A 19615-nucleotide genomic window follows, 5' to 3' on the forward strand; every position below is an offset into this window, starting at 1 on the left:
AAGTAGCAGCAAAAGCCAGAGGTTAGAGTCAGATGGACCTGGTTTCAAATTCTAATCCATTTTTAATTAGCTGTGTACTCTGGAGCAAGTTACTTTACTTCTCTGATCTCATTTTCTCGGGTGTAATAACATTACACATAAAGTGTTGTAAGGAGTAAATGCATCACGTAAAGATCTCTGCAGAGTAGCCTGGCTCATGGCACTTAAGGAGAGGATAATGACGGTAGCTAACATTTATCAAGTATACCTATTGTACAATACTGCTCTTCTAGAAAGCTATATATTTTATATTTATAGTCACCTGGAGCACAGAGACCCTATAGGATTTCTTTGTATCTTCATCATACCCAACACATGGAGCAAGACACAGAACAGACAAATCCTTAATCGCCAGCATATGCCACTTCTCTCTTGGAGGCTGTCTGTTGTCTGAAGTCATCTCAGACCACTCTGTGACCTGGAATCTTGTGTCCTAGAACCCTGAGAAATGGGTATTTTATTCTGTTTTTCAACAAGTTTTTTCAAAAATCATCTGTTTGAGCCTGACGAGGCCCCAACTCAGCTCTGCCACCAGTTCTCTCTGACTTCAGGTGAGGCTGTCCTGCTCCTCCTCTGTCCTCTCCTATTGAGGGAGGGGCTGACTGGAAGAGCTCATAGGGCTCTCATGGTGCACACATTCTCTGATGTTCAGTGGTGTGGAAGGCAACTCCTATTTATTTCCTGAGTTCCTATGTGCAGGCTCCTGTGCTGGGGTTTTCTACTCACATATTAGTACCCATCATCTGCTTCCTTCCAGTTACACTGTAGAAAAGGTCCTTTCTTCCATCACAAGCCCACCTTGCCCTAGCTGTGGACTCCATACCTTCTTCCTTCTCTGGGACCCATTATGCTATATACTTAACTTTCTTATCTGTGCCTTCATCTTCTCCCTCTTTCTGGGCTCTTCCCATTAACCTGTTAAGCATTCTTTTTCAAAAAAAATTTTTTGACCCACTTTCTTCTCTAGCTACTGAGTCATTTCCTGTGCTTCACAGCTAAACTTAGAGAAAGTCCAGTCTCCTTTTGATTACCGTTCACCTACTCTTTAGCCTATTCTAAATTGGTGTGGCTCAAACCTTCTTCTGAAATGGCTTTTACTCAGGTCACCAGTGACTCTGTGTCACTCATTCTGACTTCAGCAGTTGTCATTGGCTTTTGCAATGTTTCTGTATCCTGCTTTTCCTTCTGTCTCTACTAACTCTTCCTCCCCGTGAATGCTACTGTTCCTCTGAGCTCAGACCTAAAGTACCTTCTCTGCACTTCACCGAGGCATTCCCTTTTCTTTTTCTATGACTTTTTCTATGACTTTCTATGACCTCTAATCCAGAACTTTTCTACCAAATCTTTAGTTTTCAGCTGTTTAGCATCACCAGTCTGTCTACACCTTTCTATTTTTATTGCCATTAAATTAGCCCAGACTGCCACCTTGGCCCAGATCTCCAGCATCTCTTGTTTTAAAGAATTAAAAAACAGAGACTTTAGCTGCTCTCTGAATCCATGTTGGCCCCCCCCTGCAGCCCATTTTTCACACAGAGCGAGTGATCTTCTAAAAATTTGAGTCTGTTCAGATGCCTCCAGTGACTTTCCATTTCTAGTCCAAAATTCTTCATGTGGCCAATAAGATGTTACTGTTTTCCTCTTTGTCACAACTCTAGCCACATGAGGTTCCTTTCAGTTTCTCAAGCCCACCAGGCTCCTTTCTGCTTTGTGGCCTCTTCCTTCTTCCTGCCGACTTTCTTCCTCTCGCTAACTCCCACTGCCCTTTACCTCTCAGCCTCAAATGTCACGCCCTCAAAGAAGCCTCTTCACAGCACCTAGGCTTAGTTAGCAACCCCTTTCTTAGCCCTTTACTGTCATTCTCCTGTAGTTGTAGGTTCCATAGGAGAGAGGCCGAGTCTCTCTTCTTCCAGCATTATATCCCACTGGACTCCCCTAGTCCAGTGCCTGCTACTGCTTAGTAGGTAGGTACCCAGTACATATTTGTAGGTATATATATATACCTATGTCTACCTTAGTAGGTAGGTACCCAATATATATTAGTAGGTACCCAGTATATATTAGTAGGTACCCAGTATGTATTTGATGGAAGGATCTGGATGGTTTGCTCAAGTTCATCAAGCTAGTAAGTGACAGAAGACTGCAGTTAGGTCTGCCCGATGCAGATAAACCATAGGTCCCCCTTGAGTTTATTCTATGGAGGGGTCCGGCCTCCCTGTATCTTCCCCAGCTTGGCCTCAGTATCTCTGATACAGTCTCTTCCTGTGTGATTTCTGTGAGCCCTGGGGGTGCGAGGCCTTCATGATTTGACAGCTTACCCAATGGCTCTATTGAAACACTGTGGGATTTGACCCTGCCTGCCTGTTGCCATGTTTTAGCCTCATGGGGAGAATTCCAGAAACTAGGAGCCTAACAGACACTTTCCTAGACCACAGTTCTTAAGGCAAAGGAAAGGGAAAAACAGTAGGTCTTAGAAAATGTCAACAAATAAATTTCAAGTCTTTTTCTCCTTGGAGTAAGGGGGAAATGCTATTTAACTATGTAACAATAAACCACAAGGAAATTATGCAAAACTTGTAATTTCTTTTTGGAGCATGGAATTGGTTATCTGTTGTAATTAAGTATGGTAATAAATAATCTTTAAAAGTAATATATATTCATTAAAGAAAATTTGGGTACAGAAAAGTAGGCACAAAAACCACATCACCTATGATCCTACTGCCAAAACATCACTGGCATAAACATACTGATATTTCTTTCTGATCTTTTCTCTTGTATAGATTTGGGCTTGTCTTTACATACAACACCAATCATGTTGTGCCTCCAGTTTTGTCCCTACTTTTTGCCACTTATTGTTACATCTCAGCCTTCAGTGAACTCACCAGTTAAGTCCCTTGAGTGTGTACCAAATTTACTTAGACATTCTCCTGTTCTGGGTCATGCATGGTTATTTCCATTTCTTTGCCTGTTTTTTATTATTTTATGGGTTTTTCTATTATGTAACCTAAAACCCACTGTTTTAGCCATTTTTAAAAGTACAGTTCAGTGCTTAGTTACATTCACAATATTGTGCAGCTATCACCGTTTCCAAAGTTTTTCATCATCCCAAGCAATAACTGTGCCCATTAAGCAATAACTCCCCATTCCCTTCTCCTAGCCTCTGGCCACCTCTAGCCTACTTTTTGTCTCTATGAATTTGCCTGATTCTATGTATTTCATCATATCAATGCAATCATATAATATTTGTCCTGTGGCGTCTGACATTTTACTTAGCCTAATGTTTTCAAGGTTCATGCATTGTAGCATGCATCAGAACTTCATGATTTTTTTTTTAAGATTTTTATTTATTTATTCATGAGAGACACAGAGAGAGAGAGGCAGAGACAGCAGAGGGAGAAGCAGGCTCCATGCTGGGAGCCTGATGCAGGGCTCGATCCCGGGTCTCCAGGATCAGGCCCTGGGCTGGAGGCGATGCTAAACCACTGAGCCAGCCAGGCTGCCCAGAATTTCATGATTTTTATGACTAGAATGTAAGGTGTAATAATTGTTGTGTCATACGATCATTCTGTTTAAGTTATTGAGGAATTGCTAAACTCTTCTTTAATGATAAATAATACTTAAATAAATATCTGTATACCTGAAGTTTTTTGATATTTTCTTTAAATTACTTGAAATGACATTAATGAATGGTCAAAGTGTGTGGCAGTTTGAGACATCATGCCAGATGCTATTCAAAAGGATCAAATTTCTTTTGTTGCTGTGGCAGATGTTTGGCAATGCTCTTGTCACCAAACCAACATTGCACTGGATATCTGACTGTTTTGAATCTTAGAGAAGAGATGTTGTCCATCTCTGATGGAAACATAGTGTGGCCACAGAGTGGCTTATCTGACATAGGTCCTGATCACCAGCCCTGAGTCCTTCTACCTCCTGGTCTCCTTGTCCCTGGTGCTGACCAGCCCAGTGCTCAAGTCCTATTAGATCTGACCTCCCAACCCATCACTGGTCTGTCCTTTTCTCCCTATCCATCCAGCAGATGAGGTGATTGGGCCTATAAAAGATGTTCTGTAGCTGTGGGGTCTCCTCCCCCTGCTGCTTGGCCTCCTCTTCAGAAGACCCAAAGGCCTTTGTGGTACCATCCTGCTTGGGCTGATTCTCACACTTTTCCTGTCTTTTCCTCCTGTTCTTCTCTCCCAGTTCTACAGCGAGTCGGGCATGCCTACCAAACACCTCTCGGACAGTGTGTGTGCCGTGTGTGGGCAGCAGATCTTTGTGGATGTCAGTGAAGAGGGCATCATCGAGAACACATATAGGCTATCTTGCAATCACGTGTATCCTGCCTGGAACCCCCTGGGCCACATCTCCTGCCACATGTGCATTCCGGTCAGGGAGGGGAGTGGGTGATCATTACCCTGCCTGGCATGCTGTCCAGACCTTTAAGCGTGGGAGAGTCACACAAGGGCAGATATTTGGGAGAAGTTCTCTGCTAGAGAAGCTGATACCCTGGAGTGGGAACTGTGTTCTCCCTCCTTCTTCCCCACAGCTGGGAGCCATTCTTATGTAAACAGAGTTTGTAGCCTGGTGGATCAGAAAGGAGCCTAAAGCCTGGATCCCTCAGTTTCAGAATCCAGTCACCCTGAGTAACAGTTGCAGTATTTATCATGTGCTCGCTCAGCTCCTGTTCTGTGCTATGTATTGTCTCCATTTTGCCCCGTAAAAACCCTGTAAAGTGGAGATCATTATCCTCACTTCACATGTGAGGAATTAGGGTCAGAGAGAGAAGGTATGTGCCCAAGATTATACAGCTAATAAGAGGTGAAGCTAGAATTTGAACCTTTCTCCAGAGCTGGTGCCTGGGCACCTTGACGACAGGCACGGAGCTCAAGTGCCATCCTGTCTGCCCACCATTTCCCTTGACCAGTGGTGCTCAGATTCCACGAGTTCTGCATCCGCGGCTGGTGCATTGTGGGAAAGAAGCAGACGTGTCCCTACTGCAAAGAGAAGGTAGACCTCAAAAGGATGTTCAGCAACCCGTATCCTTTGTTTGTATTCTTGTTGAGAATGGGCAATGGGAAAAAGTCCTGGCCAGTGCTATTCTGCATTTGAGTCCTCCCAGGGCCCTTCCTCCTCCCCCGAGTCTGGTACGTAACTCACCATTCCATTTGACCTGTGGACTAGGGAAGTTGGGGGTGGAACATGGGGCAGGACTCACAGCTCAGATTCTCATCGTAGTTCTAGATCTCTCAAGGGTAAATCAGTAACAATAGAAACTCATTTACTGTTTCTTACTGTATGCCTTACACTGTGTTTAAGCACTTTGCCCATATTATCTCATTTGATGACCTTGGTGATATTATCCTCATTTTACAAATGAAATGGTTTAGAGGTTGAAAAACCTGTTTAGGGTCACATAGCTAATGAGTCGATGCCTTACCTATGATGTGGGGCTAGAGACTCGCTCTGTGCCTGTGCAGGGCCTGCAGGGTTCAGGGAGGCCTGAGGGACTCCCTGTCCCCATCCACTTGCAACACGGCTCCACTGCTCCTCCAAGCTACTACTCCATACCCTGCTGGCCCTCCATAGTCGGCCTTCCTGCACCCTCCTCTTCCTCCTCACCACTGGTTTTGTAGAAATTGCTCAGCCACTACTCCGATTCCCCCTTCACTTCCCTTGGGATCCAGGGGGCAACCTTTCTGCCCTCCTTGTCCCAGCTGCCCTGTGTTCCAGGGTTCCCTGTCCCCTGGACATTAGCTGGGCTGGGCAGGGGCACTGCATTCTCAGCACATTCCCACAGCCCCTGAACAGGAGGCTCTGGCCTCTCCCCTTAAGATTCCTTGCTTGGTTCTTCTAGGATCTAATTTAGAAACAGTTAAGTAATAACTCCATGGTGAAGCTGAGGCTTGGGGCTTCCCTGCAGCTCCCAGAGACTGGGCCAGGCTGCACTTTCTGAGGCTTTTGGAGGGGTTCCCCCAGTGTCATGAGGTTTAATCTGTGCTTTCCCCAGAGCTGGATTCCCGGGCTCCCTCTCTAAATGTCTTGCCTAGCATTTAAATGAAAAGAAGAGAACTCCTCTATGGGGCCCCTTCTCCTCAGTAGGGCCTGGTGTTTAGTGGTGTGTGGAGATTCCTTACAACCTCTGCCAAGGGTTACCCACTGTGACTAGCCTCTTCACTGTTCCCTTCTGCCTCAGTCCCTGGACTGAACCCCTTCCTTGACCTAGAAAACCTTCCTTTTGGGATATTACAAGAACTTCTGGGGTTACCTTATCCCACTGTACACCTCCCTGCAGCCATTGGCAGAGATGCTTTTATAGCAGTCTCAGACTGTGTATTCATGCCAGTGGGCCCATCTTTGAGAAGGTATTATGTGGGAGGCCCTCTCCACATGTCAGTCTTAGCTTCGTCTCGCCTCTCCAAACTCCTCCTGTGTCTGTCCTGTCTTCTGCACTGGCCCCTTCTCCTCACCTCCCCCCGATTCTCTAGGTTCAGTCCTTCCTGCTAACATGGAGAGGCTGGTGAGGGCTTGCTCTCCCTGTAGGCAGGCTGATTTCTGTGGAGTGTCTACAAGTGTGGGCAGACCCTCTCACCTGTCCCCTAGCCTGGCCTTAGCAGCTCTGACACATAGCCTCTTTAACGCACTGACAGCTGGGAGAGGCCTCACGTCATGTACGGGCAACTGCTGGATTGGCTTCGATACTTGGTAGCCTGGCAGCCTGTCATCATTGGCCTGGTACAAGGCATCAACTACATCCTGGGCCTGGAATAGTCAGGAAGAAGAGCATCCACCCACTATGGACCTCAGGGCACTCTCCTACCTGCCCTCCAAGACCTCCTGGGTGGGAAAGACTCAAAAGGGGCACTTGGGCCACTCAGGAACCTTCCGGCTGTGCCCGGGCTGGGGAGGGAGTTGATGGAGAGCCAGCCAGTGGGGCTGTCAGCAGTGGGAGCTTTTTAAAAGAAAACTATTTTGATGAATATATTTAAAAACCTTTTTTATTGTGGAGCATAGGAATTGCCCAACTCTTCCAGGCCTCACCCTCCTTGCCTGAGCAGGGCTGGAACAGAGCCACGACATTTTTGGTTTAAAGGAGCCTTCTCATCTCTGGCTGAAAGCCTCAGCCCTTCCTGCAACCCCCCGCCCCCCACCCCCTTTCTTCCGCCTGTCGAGCTCCAGCCTGGTTCACTCAGTGTGGGAGAGCTCCCGGACCCGGCCTGGCACCGCAGATGCACAGTGAGGGCAGGGTGAAGTGTTGTCCCTCCTCCCCATCTGGGCCCCAGGACCAGTGTTGTATCTTACTCTGTCTTCCTTGTCCAAGACCTGTAGACTGATTGAGGCAAGTGGAACCTTGTCCTGACTTTTCCAGGGAGGGAAGCCCTGGGACCTCACGTTTCAATGAGAATTTGGGGGCAACCAAAACAGCAGCCCCTAACCTGCCCCTAGCCAAGAGCAGAGTCTATGTGTAGTTGAGCCCTGGGGACTACCGTTGGTGGCAGTGATTGGAAGCCTCTTGTGCAAGCAGACCATCCAGCCCGGAAGCAGTGACAAGTGCCAAAGGACGCTCTCCCGCATCACTTCCTTCCCTTAAAGCCTGAGTGAGAGTGCGTGTGTGTTCATCCGTGTGTGGCAGTGGGACTATGACAGATATGACTCCTCCTTGTCGTCAGTGTTCCTTGAAGCTGCCAGGGAATTCCCAGCCCAGGGAATATCCCTCAGTCAGCATCCATGTTCCTGGGTCCTGCCCAGACCTGGCAACTGGGGTGGTGGTGGGTGGAAAGAAAAGAGGGCAAGGCCCCAGGAAGTGTGGGTTTTAAAAAGAGGTTCCAGGTAGGCCCCAGCTCTGGCCCTCTGGGTTTTGAAGGAAGTGGGAGGACAAACATGGACCTTCAGCACTGGGTTCCAGGGGAATATGGCCCAGCTGACCCTGCCCCTTCAAGTGTAGCAAGAGCCAAGCAGGATCTTGTCACTCCATTCTGAATAAAGCTCTATGAGCTGGGTTGGAAAGCTGGACATCCATTTTGCTTTATTCTTCCCTGGGGTCCCTGGGAATGCCTTGCCTTTGCTACCTTTTACTGTTCCCATTTGAAAGTGAATCCAAGGGGTGGTTGGCCCTGCCCCTTACCCATGGGAATGGTGGGATGCCAGGCTCCTGTCCTGTGGCAGAAGGGCACTGGAGCATCACTGGGTGACTCTCCTCACAGGGCCTGAGGTCAGTGCCCTTCTACGGCACCCCTTCTCATGGGCCACTCTCAACTTCGGCTTCTCATATCCAGCTATGGCTTCTCATGGTCCCCCACTGCTTATAGCAGTGGGCCCATGCTCAGAGAATGGAATGAGGACCAGTTGTAGGGTCCAGGATCATCCTTTCACTCTTGTCCCCCAATCCCTACTCATCAGACTCACATGAAAAGCCGAGACCCAGCTGTCCAAGGCTCTCTTTTCATACTTCAGCAAGCCTGAGTCCCATGACCTCCCAGCAGCCCAACTCTTATCTTGGTTCCACTCTGAGGTAGAGTCCTGTCTCCTCTCCCTCCCATCTCCTAATCCCATTTCCCAAAAGACTGTGTCTCAGAAGCCCCAAGCAGCCTTACCTCCTGACCCAAGAGCTGGAGATACTGGCACTCCCATGGGGGAGCTTCATGACTCATCCTCCAAACCTAGTTCCATCTTCCTGGCTCCTCCCTGGGGGAGATGGGAGATGGCTCCCCATCTCCTCCCTGGCTCCCTGGCTTTGTCCCCAGCAATTCCATCCCTCTGATTCCAGAGACCACAGACCTCGGACACTTGGTCTTGTTCTTCATGTTTGATCGGTGTGTGGACTGGGTCACCAGTGCTGGTCTTTCTGCCTCCATAGACACTGGCACGACCCTGATAGTGAGTGCATGCCTCCTGCGGCTTTGCATCCCAGGTGCCTTACTACCTTCCCCTAGTGCTGGCCCTGCCACAGCCCCAGCTCCATTTGTCCCATCATCTACCAGACTGGTGCATTTGTATAGCTCTGTTGCTGCCGGGGCCAGTGCTAGGCTGCTTGCTCCCTCTCCTCCCTGGGAAGTGCCCTCTCCTCTTTTAGGGCCAGTGCTCCAGCTGGTGTTCAAGTCCTCAGCCTGGTTCTGAGACGTTTCTGCACACAAGGCCGGAAGGTGCTGTCAGCATAGTTCCTGAGGCATGGGTTACGCGGGGCCGAACACAGCCGGACTGAGTGGAGCTTCAAGAACAGGGATTCTGAAAAAGAGGGCTCCTCAGGGCTTCTCGAGAGCCAGGTAGGGAGAGGTCTAGACTTCCTAGTGAACCTAGACCTATAGCTCTGGCCAAGGGGCTGGGATGAGATAAGCGAGAAGGCTGTGCAGGGGTGATGGGTGGGTGGGGGTTGGAGGGAGTAGCAAGCCAGAGAAAGTCCAGGATGACAGACTGATGTGACCCTGAAATGGTCAAAGTGATCCAACTTGGGGTCTCCAGTAACTAGGAGAGTTGACCCCTTGAATATCGGTGTGAATGTGAAAGAACATGAGGCCTGCTCATGTAGAAGCAAGGGCTGGTTCTGAAGAGAAAAGGTGGACGCCAAAGTTCTGACCCTTGGCTGGGACAGAAGAATCCACCTGTGAGAGACTCTTCATGAGTTCATACCATCTGTATCCCTGGGAGGGTAAAGCCGAGGGGGCAGGAAGATTCCAGGCCACCATGAATTTTGGTTCTAGAAGAAGTACAGTGTACAGGCTGGCATCTTGCTTGTGTAACTTGTTACTCAGAGCCTGCTTTAGATTTCCCAGTTAAAAAAAAAAAAGCGAAAGCGAAATGGGGGGGGCGGGCAGTGCTTTCCCAGCAGGACTTCACTAATCCTGCCCTTCCCAGAACCAGCTCCAGCAAAGAGGGCTTTGCCTCTCTTTGTAGTAGTGTCCCTGGCCCCTCTCTGGGTCCCTTTCCTCATCCCTATAATGAAGGGGTTAGTTAGGGTGGACTCATAATCAGCATGTTAATGGTACTAAGAGCTAGTAGGGTGGGGAAAGACTGTCACTAGATGGTCTTTAGCTTTGTTGCTAAGTGCGTAAAGCCCCAGCCTTTGCTGGATGCCTGGAGCAAAGTAGCAGTGCCTGGCAGCCCATTCATAGGTCAGACCCAGGAAGAGCTGTGGAATATACAGGAAGGACAGGCCCATACAAATGGCTGGGATCCAGGCAAGCCAGAGATGTGAGATAAATGGTTGATTTACATTCTCTTCCGCCCGCCCCCAGCTCGAGAGAGGAGGAAGTGGTCACAGATAAATAGAGCCAGGCACGCCAGCTCTTGACACTTCCGTCAAGACCATGAGACAGAACTGGACACCAGGTGGGACCTGGGGCTGGCATGGGCGGGGGGTGGGGGGTGGGGGGTGGGATTTGAGAACAGAAGGGAGCCGTGCAGGCGGCCCTGAGCCTTCCCCCCCAGGGAACTCCATTCTGCTGTTACGGCTTTCAGCCTGTGTCCAGATGCTGTGGTTCTGGCTCCAGTCCCAAAGTCTCCCTGCGCTCCATTCCAACATGCGGGGCCTGAGGAACCCTTCTGCTCCTCTGATTCCCTGTGCAGAGCCCAGGTATCTCTGCGCCAGAGTGTGTCCAGGCCAGGATGTTGAGCATTCCTGGCAGTCAGACAGCCCTGGCCTTTGTGTCCTGCCCTCAGATCCCAGCCCTTTGTGGGTCCTGCTTTTGTGTGTGCACATGTTCTGTCACCTGGCTGGAGCCACACCTGTACCTCAGGCCACTGCCGCTGCCTCAGCTGGGATCACAAAGGACTCCTGCCCCTCCTGGCTCCTGACAGCTAAGCAGTGCCCAGCACTGGAGGTGACCGGGCCAGAAGTGGAAGTCCCACTGAGTAAGGAGCAATTCTGATGGAAGCCCCAAAGGACATAGTGGGCAGGGGTGGGTTTGGGGCACAGAGAGTCCAAGGGTGGGGTTGATTCCCAAGCTTCCCCCTACCCCACCTACTGCCATTGTAGCCCCACCAGCCAGGCCAGCTTGCTAGAGCACTCGGCATGTTTCCTCCGAGTGAGTGTGGGTGCAGGGCCCAGCTCCCGAGATGCTCCCTATCCAGTGGGATGGAAAGAGTTCAGACACAAGGATGGTCAGAGGGCTCCCAGGGCCTTGACTGCAATACGTTACAAGGCCCGCCTGCCCACCCCCACTCCAGTCTCCAGCCCCCTCACTCGCTGGCCACCTCAGAAGAGCAGTAGCCTCCTGCTGCCGCCTCCTTGGCCAGGGCTCTTAGTCACCAATGGTGAGCACTAGAAAAGGCCATCCTGAAGAAACAGGCTCAGGAGTCCTCACCTGAACTAAGGACCCATCCCTAGATCCCTTTTGTTCAGCCTTGGGCCTCCCTTGTAGACAAGTGCACTTCCCCATTAATGGACTTCCCCACCTGGGTGGTGCGTACAACAGCACTCTGGGTTCCTGAATTGTGGGGACTCGGGGACTTGGGGGCAGGGCAGCACGGCAGAGGGGAGCTAACAGCCACATGTGTCTTTAGATGGAATGCTGACCTTGTCCTGTACTGCCTGCAGCCGCTTCCCCTTCAGCATCCTCTTCTGGATGGGCAATGGCTCCTTCATCGAGCACCTCCCAGGTCGGCTGAGGGAGGGCAGCACTAGGTGAGGAGTGCATTGGGGAGGTCAACCAACATGGTTGGGGGGGGGGGGTGGAGAGTGGCTTCTTCTGCCATCCTCTCATGGCCTTCACTCCTCTTTAGCAGGGAGTCCAGGGGTGAACACACCCAGCTGCGGAGGACTCTGGTGCTAGAGGAGCTGAGCCCCACCCTGCGCAACACCGACTTCTCTTGTGTCTTTGCTGATCCCGCGCACACTGCCCAGCAGCATGTTGTCCTGGCCCAGCTCTGGGTGAGAAAACTGAGGGAAGGTTTCCACGGACAGCAGGAGCAGTATGGGGAGGAAAGGGTGGGCTCTGCCCAGAGTGGCCTCCAGCTAATGTCCACCGTGGAGTTCAGGACTCGGGCAGGGGAGGCATGGCTTGGAGGAAGGTGACGAGAGGTCAGCCACCCTTGGTGCTGACCCTTGTCTGCCTTCTCTTCTTCCCCAGGCTGGGCTGGAGACTGTGGCGCCTTCTACCCAAGAAGCCCCACCCTCCAGCAGCCCCCTCTCCCGCCTCATCACGACGGAGAAATTCTGAAGCCTAATTGAGTCGTCACATCTTCACTGAGGTCTCCATGCTCTCACAGCTCAGGCCTCCTTCGGCATTGCCTTCATGTTGTAGTCTTCCTTTTTCCTTCTAATGCCCTGTCCCCACTAAGGGACAGGGGTGAACGCTGTGTCTGGTCCTCAGCTGTTTGTCTGTCACACCCAGCAGGGCCCACAGGGACATGCATAAATGGTTTGTCAATGAAGGCATCTGCTCTGTCATTTAAGCCATCATTCCACTTACAGAACTTGGCTCTTTCTAGGAGGGAGTGTGGGAAGAGGGACTGTTATTCAGAAGCTAAAGGCCAAAACCAGGGGATACCAGCCTTCAAAAGAGAAAAAGTGTGGAAAGATCCTGGTGCCCCAGAAAGACCAGGAGAAAGGATTGGAGAGAAGGTAGGTAGTCTGGAAAACTTGTGCTCTAAAGAGCCTACCTACATTTCCCCTTCCCCCATAGACCCAGACAGCACTTAAGGGAGAAAAATAGACTTTATTTACAAGTAATAACATTTAGAAAAGATCCATCCCTGGCCCTTAAAAACCTTCCCATCACTCCAAATCCCACCCCAGTAGAAGTCTGGGGAAGGTGGGGGATAAGCGGCAGCTGAAGGCTGCCCCCCGACCCCACCCTGCTGCCCCTGCTGCCACACACAGGCATGGGACCCATCTATTCCAGAAAAGAGCATCTCTGGGCATCTGAGCCTTTTGGTGGATGGGAGAACCTCTGGGTGCACCCACTAGGTCAATGCCAAGTCCTGGACTTCAAAAAGCAAAGGGCCCTGCTAGATTTGGGTACCAGGAGCAGCAGGGACCGGGGCCTGCTCCTCCAATGGTCCCTTGTGAATCCAGAGGCTGAGGAGGATTGACTCGGCCCTCGGGCCCAGCCGCTCAAAGCCGGCCTCAAGTCTGGTTGTGATGGACAAGCGACTTTGCTTTATGAAAACACGAGGCAAGGTAGGGAGAAGACCTAGACTCTTCAGGCCTCCGGGGCCAACTCTGAGGACACATCTGTTCACCTAGTGAAGGCTCCAATGAAGATCCAGGTACCAGGCCGGGGTGTGGGCAGGCATCACTGTCTCTACGGGTTTGGCCACTTTTGGCCTGGGAGCTGAGAGAAGGCACTGAAAGGGACAGCAGAAGGAAAAGGACCAGGCGAGGTCGGCATTGAGGACACAGGTGGGGCCTCTCACTGGTCCTGGCCCTTTAGTGCTTTGCCTAAAAGAGAGAAACACAATCACTTGGCTGAAAACTTGTGATACCAGCCTGTACCGGATGGCTGCAGGAGGCCTCTTTTAGCTCCTGAAGCCCCCTGACTACCTTCCCTTCCATGGGGTGACCTGGACACATCTACTTGCAGGTTATTGGATCCTGGCTGTGCCTAAACAGCCTTGGGTCTCCTCTCTTCCACAAGCAGGTAACCAAGACAGGAAGTACCCACACTTAGCCCACCTCCAGCAGCCTAGCTGGGCCCTGCCTTGGAAACCTCCCGAGGGGTGGCCTGGGGGTGTGCCATACTTCTACCCACTTTCCTAAGAGTCCAGCCACCCACTTCCCCATCAGTGCCTCCACCTTGCCCTTGGCCCGAGGGGTGGCAGTGGCAGCAGCGATGGCAGCCGCCGTGGCGGCGCTGGCTGCAGTGGTGGCGATGCGTGGAGAGCGGCGGGTCCCGCCACGGGTGTTGGGGGAGGCCTTGGACAGGGCTTTCTTTGAGGCTCCCCTCCGCAGCAGGCTGTTTCCGAGCTTCTTGGGTGTATTGAGGATGCTGAAAGCCATTGACTGGCGGCGGTCAGCCTGTTGGGGAGGGAGGGGCTGTCAGACTGGGCTGCGTTCATGCCCTGCCACCAAGGTCCCTCCAGGGGCTCCCTCCAGCCTCCCGCACTGACCTATTTTTTTTTTTTTTTTAATTCATGAGAGAGACCTAGACATAAAGAGAGGGAGAAGCAGGTTCCATGCAAGGAACCTGATGTGGGACTTGATCCCAGGGCGGAAGGCAGGCAGGCACTCAATGGCTGAGCCACCCAGGCATGTGTGTCATATCCATCTCCCCACCCCCACATTGACCTGCTTAACAACCGGAGCGGCTTTCTTCTGGGCCTCAGTAGTGCTCTGTTTGCGCCCTTCGTGTCGGTCCCGGGGAGTCATGGGGCGTGGGAAACAGCTGGTGGCCTTCTTAGACTATGGGGAAGAGAGGTTCACATCCAGAGCCAGGCGTGTGTCTCAGAGCCAAGGGGGCCTGTAAGTCAACACCGCCTCCCTTCCCAACCGTCCCTGCATTGAGCCCCTGGAGAGTGAAGGCTCTATTAATCCACTTTTCAAACTTGGGTAGTGGGGCTTGGCTTGGGCAAGCTATACACGGAATAAAAAAGGAGCCAGGGCCACCTACCTCGGGGGTACCAGGGCCCTGGTGGGGCTCTGAGGAGACCCGTTTGCGCTGCTGCCGGGTGGTGATGCCCGTGCCCTCGGCTATCTGGGCCGGCTGCATGCTGGCTCGGCGCAGGGTCTCCCGGGGGTCGCCAGTTTTCATCTCCTCATCTGTGATGGTAGCCAGGCTCAGGGAAGGCTGTGTGGGGTGGAAGGAGTGGTCAGTGGGGCACAACTGCCCCAGAACAACTCATGGGCCTGGCATGTACCGTAGCTCAGCAGCTCAAGCCTTCCCGTGGGCCGCAGGCCTCCCTTCCTGTTGTCTTCTCTCCTGCCCTACATGATGGCCACAGGAGGAGACCGGAATAGACCTCCTCCACACACTCAGGCCTGCCCACGGGGACTTCACCCCAAGCCCCTCTATGCCAGCTAGCCCACTGGAAGCACACCGTCACCCTCTGCAGCAGGCCAGAGACCCAGGGCACTAGGGCCAGTGGGTAGTATTGGGGTGGTGTGCCAAGGGAGGAGGAGGGGAGCCAGCATGGGGCCCGAGCTCACCCTGGACTCCAGGGGGTAGCAGGTCTTCAAGTGTGGGGGGCACACCCGGTTGCGCTGCTGCAACTCCGCGATGCGGTTCCAGTCATCCAGCTGCTCTGGTTCATCCTGGCAAGTGCCCATGTAGAAGCTGTTTCTTCCTGTGGAGAGAGAGCAGGGAGATGGGAGCAGGGGGGCTGGAAGGCCAGGAAGAGTGAGGAGAGTGGCAGCGAGTTATTCCCTGGTCCTGGTGCCGTGCCAACCGTTGCATCCGCCACTCCTGTCCCTGTGGGTGGACCTACTTCAAGCTTAGGGCCCCAGAGTCCTGCTCTGTTCGGTGCTGCAGATCCAGGAGTGGGGCTCACGGGCCATTTTTACCACCGGGGCTGGCTCACTGCTCTCCCCCTGGGGAGGTTCAAAGAGCTCATCTGCACAGGCTGTGACATCTTAGAGGCACTAATTAAGGACCAGGAATTGAGATCTAGGGGTCCTGAGGGCAAAAGCCTTCAAGAATCTAAGAACACTGGCCCAGCAAGGCTCTTCTGGCACCCCTTACCACGAGATGGGGTAACAGGAGCTGAGTGTTGCTGTCACACTGGCAATCCGCCCCCTGTGAGCAGTTCCCATTCACCCTGGCTGAGATGAACACCCGCCCTCTGCCCAGCGGAGCCCCTGGACCAACAGGCAAGGCCCTGAGACGGCAAGGAAGAGGGGCAGGTGAGGAGCCGGAAGGCAACCAGCCTCGGGGTTTTGAAAGCTTGTCTCCTGTGCCAGGATCTCCTCCCCGTCTCATCTTTCATCTTTGTGTGTGTAAAACCCCTCTGGTCCCCTCACCTGGAGGGGCCCCACTGGACACCCCAGCCTGGGAGCGGCGAGCAGAGCTGCGAGTGGTGGGCCGGTAGCCAGGCAGGCTGAGCAGAGCCGAGTTGCCGTCATCAGGGGAGCCCAGGCGAGCTAGAGACTGGGTAGAAGAGGTGGCACGTGGGCCAGCCTGGGAGGCAGGGGCCGACTGTGTGCTGTAGAAGGAGGAATTGGCACTATCTGGCTCTTCCACGTCTAGCTTCTGGAAGAAAAAATGAAAGTGGTGGGGCGGGGTCCTGACAACCCATGAACCCATGCCGAGGCTGCCTGTTCCCCTTCCCCAAGCGTCTCACATCCCAGCACCACACTGTGTGTCATGTCCCGTCCCGTGCCCGCCCCCCCCCCCCCCCCCCCCCCCAGGGATCCTTAGCTGCACATGTGTAAGAACTCGGCTTGAGGACTAAGATTCCTACACTAGGTGCTGAGGTGACCTCATTTTCTCTTGCCTACTGACAGTGCATAGTAGTAGCAGAAGCCAGAGTATGTAACAGATCATTTTAGAATCCAAGTGCAAGGAAATAAGTGATCAACCTCCAGGCCACAGCTAGCAAGGGCTGAGCTGGGGCTGCAATGCTTGCTTGTCTCCTGCTTGTCTCTCGGGGCCATCAGGCTCCTCCCACAGCTTCTGCCGTCCTTCAACCCAAGCCTGCCAGCGCCCTGCCCATCGTGTAGTTCTCCAGCTTCCTGGTAGCAAGGGCAACCCACACACAAGAGGGGACCTCTGCCGTACCCCCCAACCTCCTCAGGATACGGAGACAAGGGCCAGTTAGAGCCCGCAGCCTGGCGAGCAGCCCTCTGCGGGGGCCACAGTGCAAGGCAGCTACGGCAGCTACCTCGGAGGCGTGGAGGCCCGGGGTGGGGCTGCGACTTCCCTCTCCCTCCGGCTTGCACAGGATCAGTGCCTCCAAGCCAGGAGGCATCCAGGTCTAGCCCTGCCCGTTCCTACAAAAGAGGCCTCACATATCCTTGTACTGCTTGGGGTCTTAGCTTTTCCATCTGTAAGATACGGACTAGTCAGCCCTGCCCATCTCTGGAGGGTGTTGTGAGGGCCCAATGGGAAAGACGCCCTTACGAGCAAGGAAGGGCACTGTCCTGCAGCCCCACTCCCAGCGGCCCGACCTTGGTCATGGTGATGTTGATGATTTGCGTGGTGCGCCGACGAGCAGAGCGAGTCTTCCGGCCTGAGTCCAGGAAGCCGTCCCCCAGGGAGTCCAGGCTGCTCTCCAGTGGGGCCTGACCCCGAGCAGGGATGGGGGTGAAGTAGAGAGACTCCAGGGATTCTACCTTGGGGGGCAAGCGCTGGGAGATGGGCGAGGCTGGCTCTCCGGGGATGCTGGTACCATCTGGCTGGGTTCGGGGCAGCTTGCTGTGGCAAAAACATTTTGTTCATTCCTTTGATCCAAAGTGGCCAATTCCTACATTTATAAGCAGACCAGGTCAAGCACCCCATTCTCGCTCTGACTTTTGAGAGGCACCAGGGAAGAGTCTTTGCCCTGGGCCCTCCCTTCACTCCATTCTCCATTCCTGGTGAGCCCATCTACTCCAGTGGCTCTCTGAGCTCCTGAACACTGGCAACTCCCGGACTCCACTGTCCCAGACATCCCCACCCACCCCGCCCCGGACACTCAGCTCCGCAGTGAACATCTACAAACGAAGTCCATCCAGCTGGACACCTCCAGCCATCCATGAACATGGGCAAAGTCCTACCACTTCCCTCCTGCCCACCTACACAAGTCACCTAACCACACCCCAGTCCGCTCTGGTGTCCTTGACCTGGTCCACCTCATCTCCCCTCACCTAGACTTAGTGGCACCTGAGAGGAGGCACCAGCCCAGTGATAAGCAAGGACTCAAGCCAGCCTGGCCCGGTTCAAGCCTACCTCTGCCACCGTGGGACCTTGGGCAAATGACTGCCCCTCTGCCCCAGTATCATCTGTTAAAGAGATAATCAGTCCTCACAGAGGACTGTGAGGGCTAAATAAATGCACTGATGTTTTTAAAGTGTTTTCCTAAGAGTACCGACAGTTTCTCAGTTTCTACGCTGGCTGTCAAAATAATCTTTCTAAGATGCCAACTGGACCACATAGTCCTTAATTTCAGACCCCTCCCAGGTCCTTCACTGATGCCTTTAGGATCAAGTCTAAACTTCATTGGGGATCCCAGCTAGGTTCTTTCTTGGCCTCTGCCCTCTGTTCCCCAAGCACATAGGCCTTCAGCAACTCTGCAGGCTGCAGGCAGGAGTGACAGCCTTCTGACCGCTTGGTTTCTTTTTACTCCCATTGTACCCTGTACAAACATCTGGCCTAACACCTGTGACCATTTCTCCTTTTTCTTCTCTACAGATAAGCTCCCAGAGGGCAAAGAGACTACATCTTTGCCTCATTAGGCCCAGTACCCAGGACACAGCCTGACAAACAACAGGCAGTCCATGGACAGGAAGGAGGCAGGGTGCCGCCTCACCTGGTGACACTGAGGGGAGTCCCCTCCTCGCAGCTCAAATCCAGGCTGTCAATACTCAAGTCCAGCTGAGGCTTAGCCTGGGGATCTCGGCTCTTTAGGGCGTCAGTTGCCACCTGGAACTTGCCCAGGTCTCGAAGCTGCTGGTCAGCGTGAGCAACCTGAGAAGGGGAGGGCAAGGCAGCATGAAGATAAGCCCCAGTCAGCGGCAGCCTGGGAGAGTGGGGCACAGGGCTCCGTCCCAGCAGATGCTTACCTGTGCCTCTAGGCTGCGCACCTGGGCGCTAAGGTGACGGCAGGTCTGCTCAGCCTCCTTGGTCTTCAGCCCGGCCTGCTGGAGCTCCCGGCCCAGCCGCTCAGCCTCAGCCCGAAGCTCCTTGTTCTCCTTCTGCAGCTGCTCCAGGCCCCGGAGCTGCTCCTGCAGCTCTTGGTTCTGCTGCTTCTTGGCATCATAGTGGGTCTTGGCTTTCTCCATCTACGTGGGCAGACAGGGCGGGAGGGGTGGTGGTGAGGGGCGGGGACTGGGGAAGCAATTGGCAGGCAGTAGCATGGCTGGGGGGGGGGGGTAGAGGGGAGGGGGGGCTCACCTGTAGCTTGTAGTGCTCCGCTGCCTGCTCCTTCTGGTTCAGCTGGGCCTGCAGCTCACTCAGCTGAGCCTGGAGGCGCTGGGCCTCTTGCTGGCTCTCACCTCCCTGGGCCTAGAAAGCAAGACAAATGCCAACTGGGGTGGCTGGTCTGGCCGCCCTACCCAAATCATGAACTTGCCCTAGCCTCCTGGGCCCCATGGGTGTTTTCAGACTCTTACATATTCTCTCAGGACAGGCACAAAAAATCCTTTTACCTCTGCCCCCAACTCCCACCTAATGACACACCACACACCTCTCGAGGTCCATACTCTGTAAGAACTTTCGCTATCCAGCTATTGCCCTTTCTGGCAGAGTTCTGACAGTCCTATCTTTGCCTTCTTTGCTACCAGGCCCAAACTGTCTCATTCTCTCTCCAGGAGTTGTCTCCCCAGGGTGACTCCCCCACTCCCCAGCAAACTGAGCCTCAGGAACACCTGGGTGGAGAGCACAGAACTAGGCACTTGGCATATGAACTCTCTCAGGACCTGTGAACTCTCTCTCCTTAAAACTACTGTGGGAATAACTCTGTCTCCATCTGACGGATGAAGAAACTGAGCTCAGAGATTTAAACATACTGATCAGGG

General features: G+C 53.1%; 3 protein-coding genes across 14 annotated transcripts in view; 2 read left to right on the forward strand and 1 right to left on the reverse strand.

Moving 5' to 3' along the window:
* The window catches only part of RNF121 (ring finger protein 121), an 84793-nt gene extending 76756 nt beyond the window's left edge, over positions 1-8037 (forward strand). The window contains exons 7-9 of the mRNA XM_041730119.1: positions 4234-4367; positions 4968-5069; positions 6681-8037. Of these exons, the coding sequence (XP_041586053.1) occupies positions 4234-4367; positions 4968-5069; positions 6681-6801 (357 nt within the window). The 3' untranslated portion in view covers positions 6802-8037. The remainder of the gene's footprint in view (positions 1-4233; positions 4368-4967; positions 5070-6680) is intronic.
* Positions 8038-8192: 155 nt separating this feature from the next.
* Positions 8193-12399, forward strand: LOC121476287 (interleukin 18 binding protein). 4 transcript variants are annotated; one of them, XM_041730121.1, is made up of 6 exons: positions 8193-9293; positions 10263-10356; positions 10486-10878; positions 11530-11650; positions 11749-11896; positions 12096-12399. In XM_041730121.1, the coding sequence occupies exons 2-6, from the start codon at positions 10335-10337 to the stop codon at positions 12183-12185; spliced, it is 774 nt and encodes a 257-aa protein (XP_041586055.1). In that variant the 5' UTR covers positions 8193-9293; positions 10263-10334; the 3' UTR covers positions 12186-12399. The 4 variants fall into 4 exon arrangements, with proteins under 4 accessions (XP_041586055.1, XP_041586056.1, XP_041586057.1 ...); XM_041730122.1 differs by having other exon boundaries at positions 11752-11896; XM_041730123.1 differs by having other exon boundaries at positions 10687-10878.
* Positions 12400-12663: 264 nt separating this feature from the next.
* Positions 12664-19615, reverse strand: part of NUMA1 (nuclear mitotic apparatus protein 1) — a 75154-nt gene continuing 68202 nt past the window's right edge. For 8 of the 9 annotated variants that reach the window (XM_041730105.1, XM_041730106.1, XM_041730102.1 and 5 more), the window contains 10 exons: positions 18993-19103; positions 18662-18880; positions 18409-18566; positions 17069-17315; positions 15923-16151; positions 15113-15249; positions 14577-14753; positions 14255-14368; positions 13763-13984; positions 12664-13408 (listed from right to left, as the gene is read on the reverse strand). In XM_041730105.1, coding sequence (XP_041586039.1) covers positions 13397-13408; positions 13763-13984; positions 14255-14368; positions 14577-14753; positions 15113-15249; positions 15923-16151; positions 17069-17315; positions 18409-18566; positions 18662-18880; positions 18993-19103 — 1626 coding nt within the window. In that variant the 3' untranslated portion in view covers positions 12664-13396. The remainder of the gene's footprint in view (positions 13409-13762; positions 13985-14254; positions 14369-14576; positions 14754-15112; positions 15250-15922; positions 16152-17068; positions 17316-18408; positions 18567-18661; positions 18881-18992; positions 19104-19615) is intronic. The other variant, XM_041730110.1, reaches the window with a different exon arrangement.

This window comes from Vulpes lagopus, chromosome 15 (assembly GCF_018345385.1).
Source record: "Vulpes lagopus strain Blue_001 chromosome 15, ASM1834538v1, whole genome shotgun sequence".
Taxonomy (NCBI): domain Eukaryota; kingdom Metazoa; phylum Chordata; class Mammalia; order Carnivora; family Canidae; genus Vulpes; species Vulpes lagopus.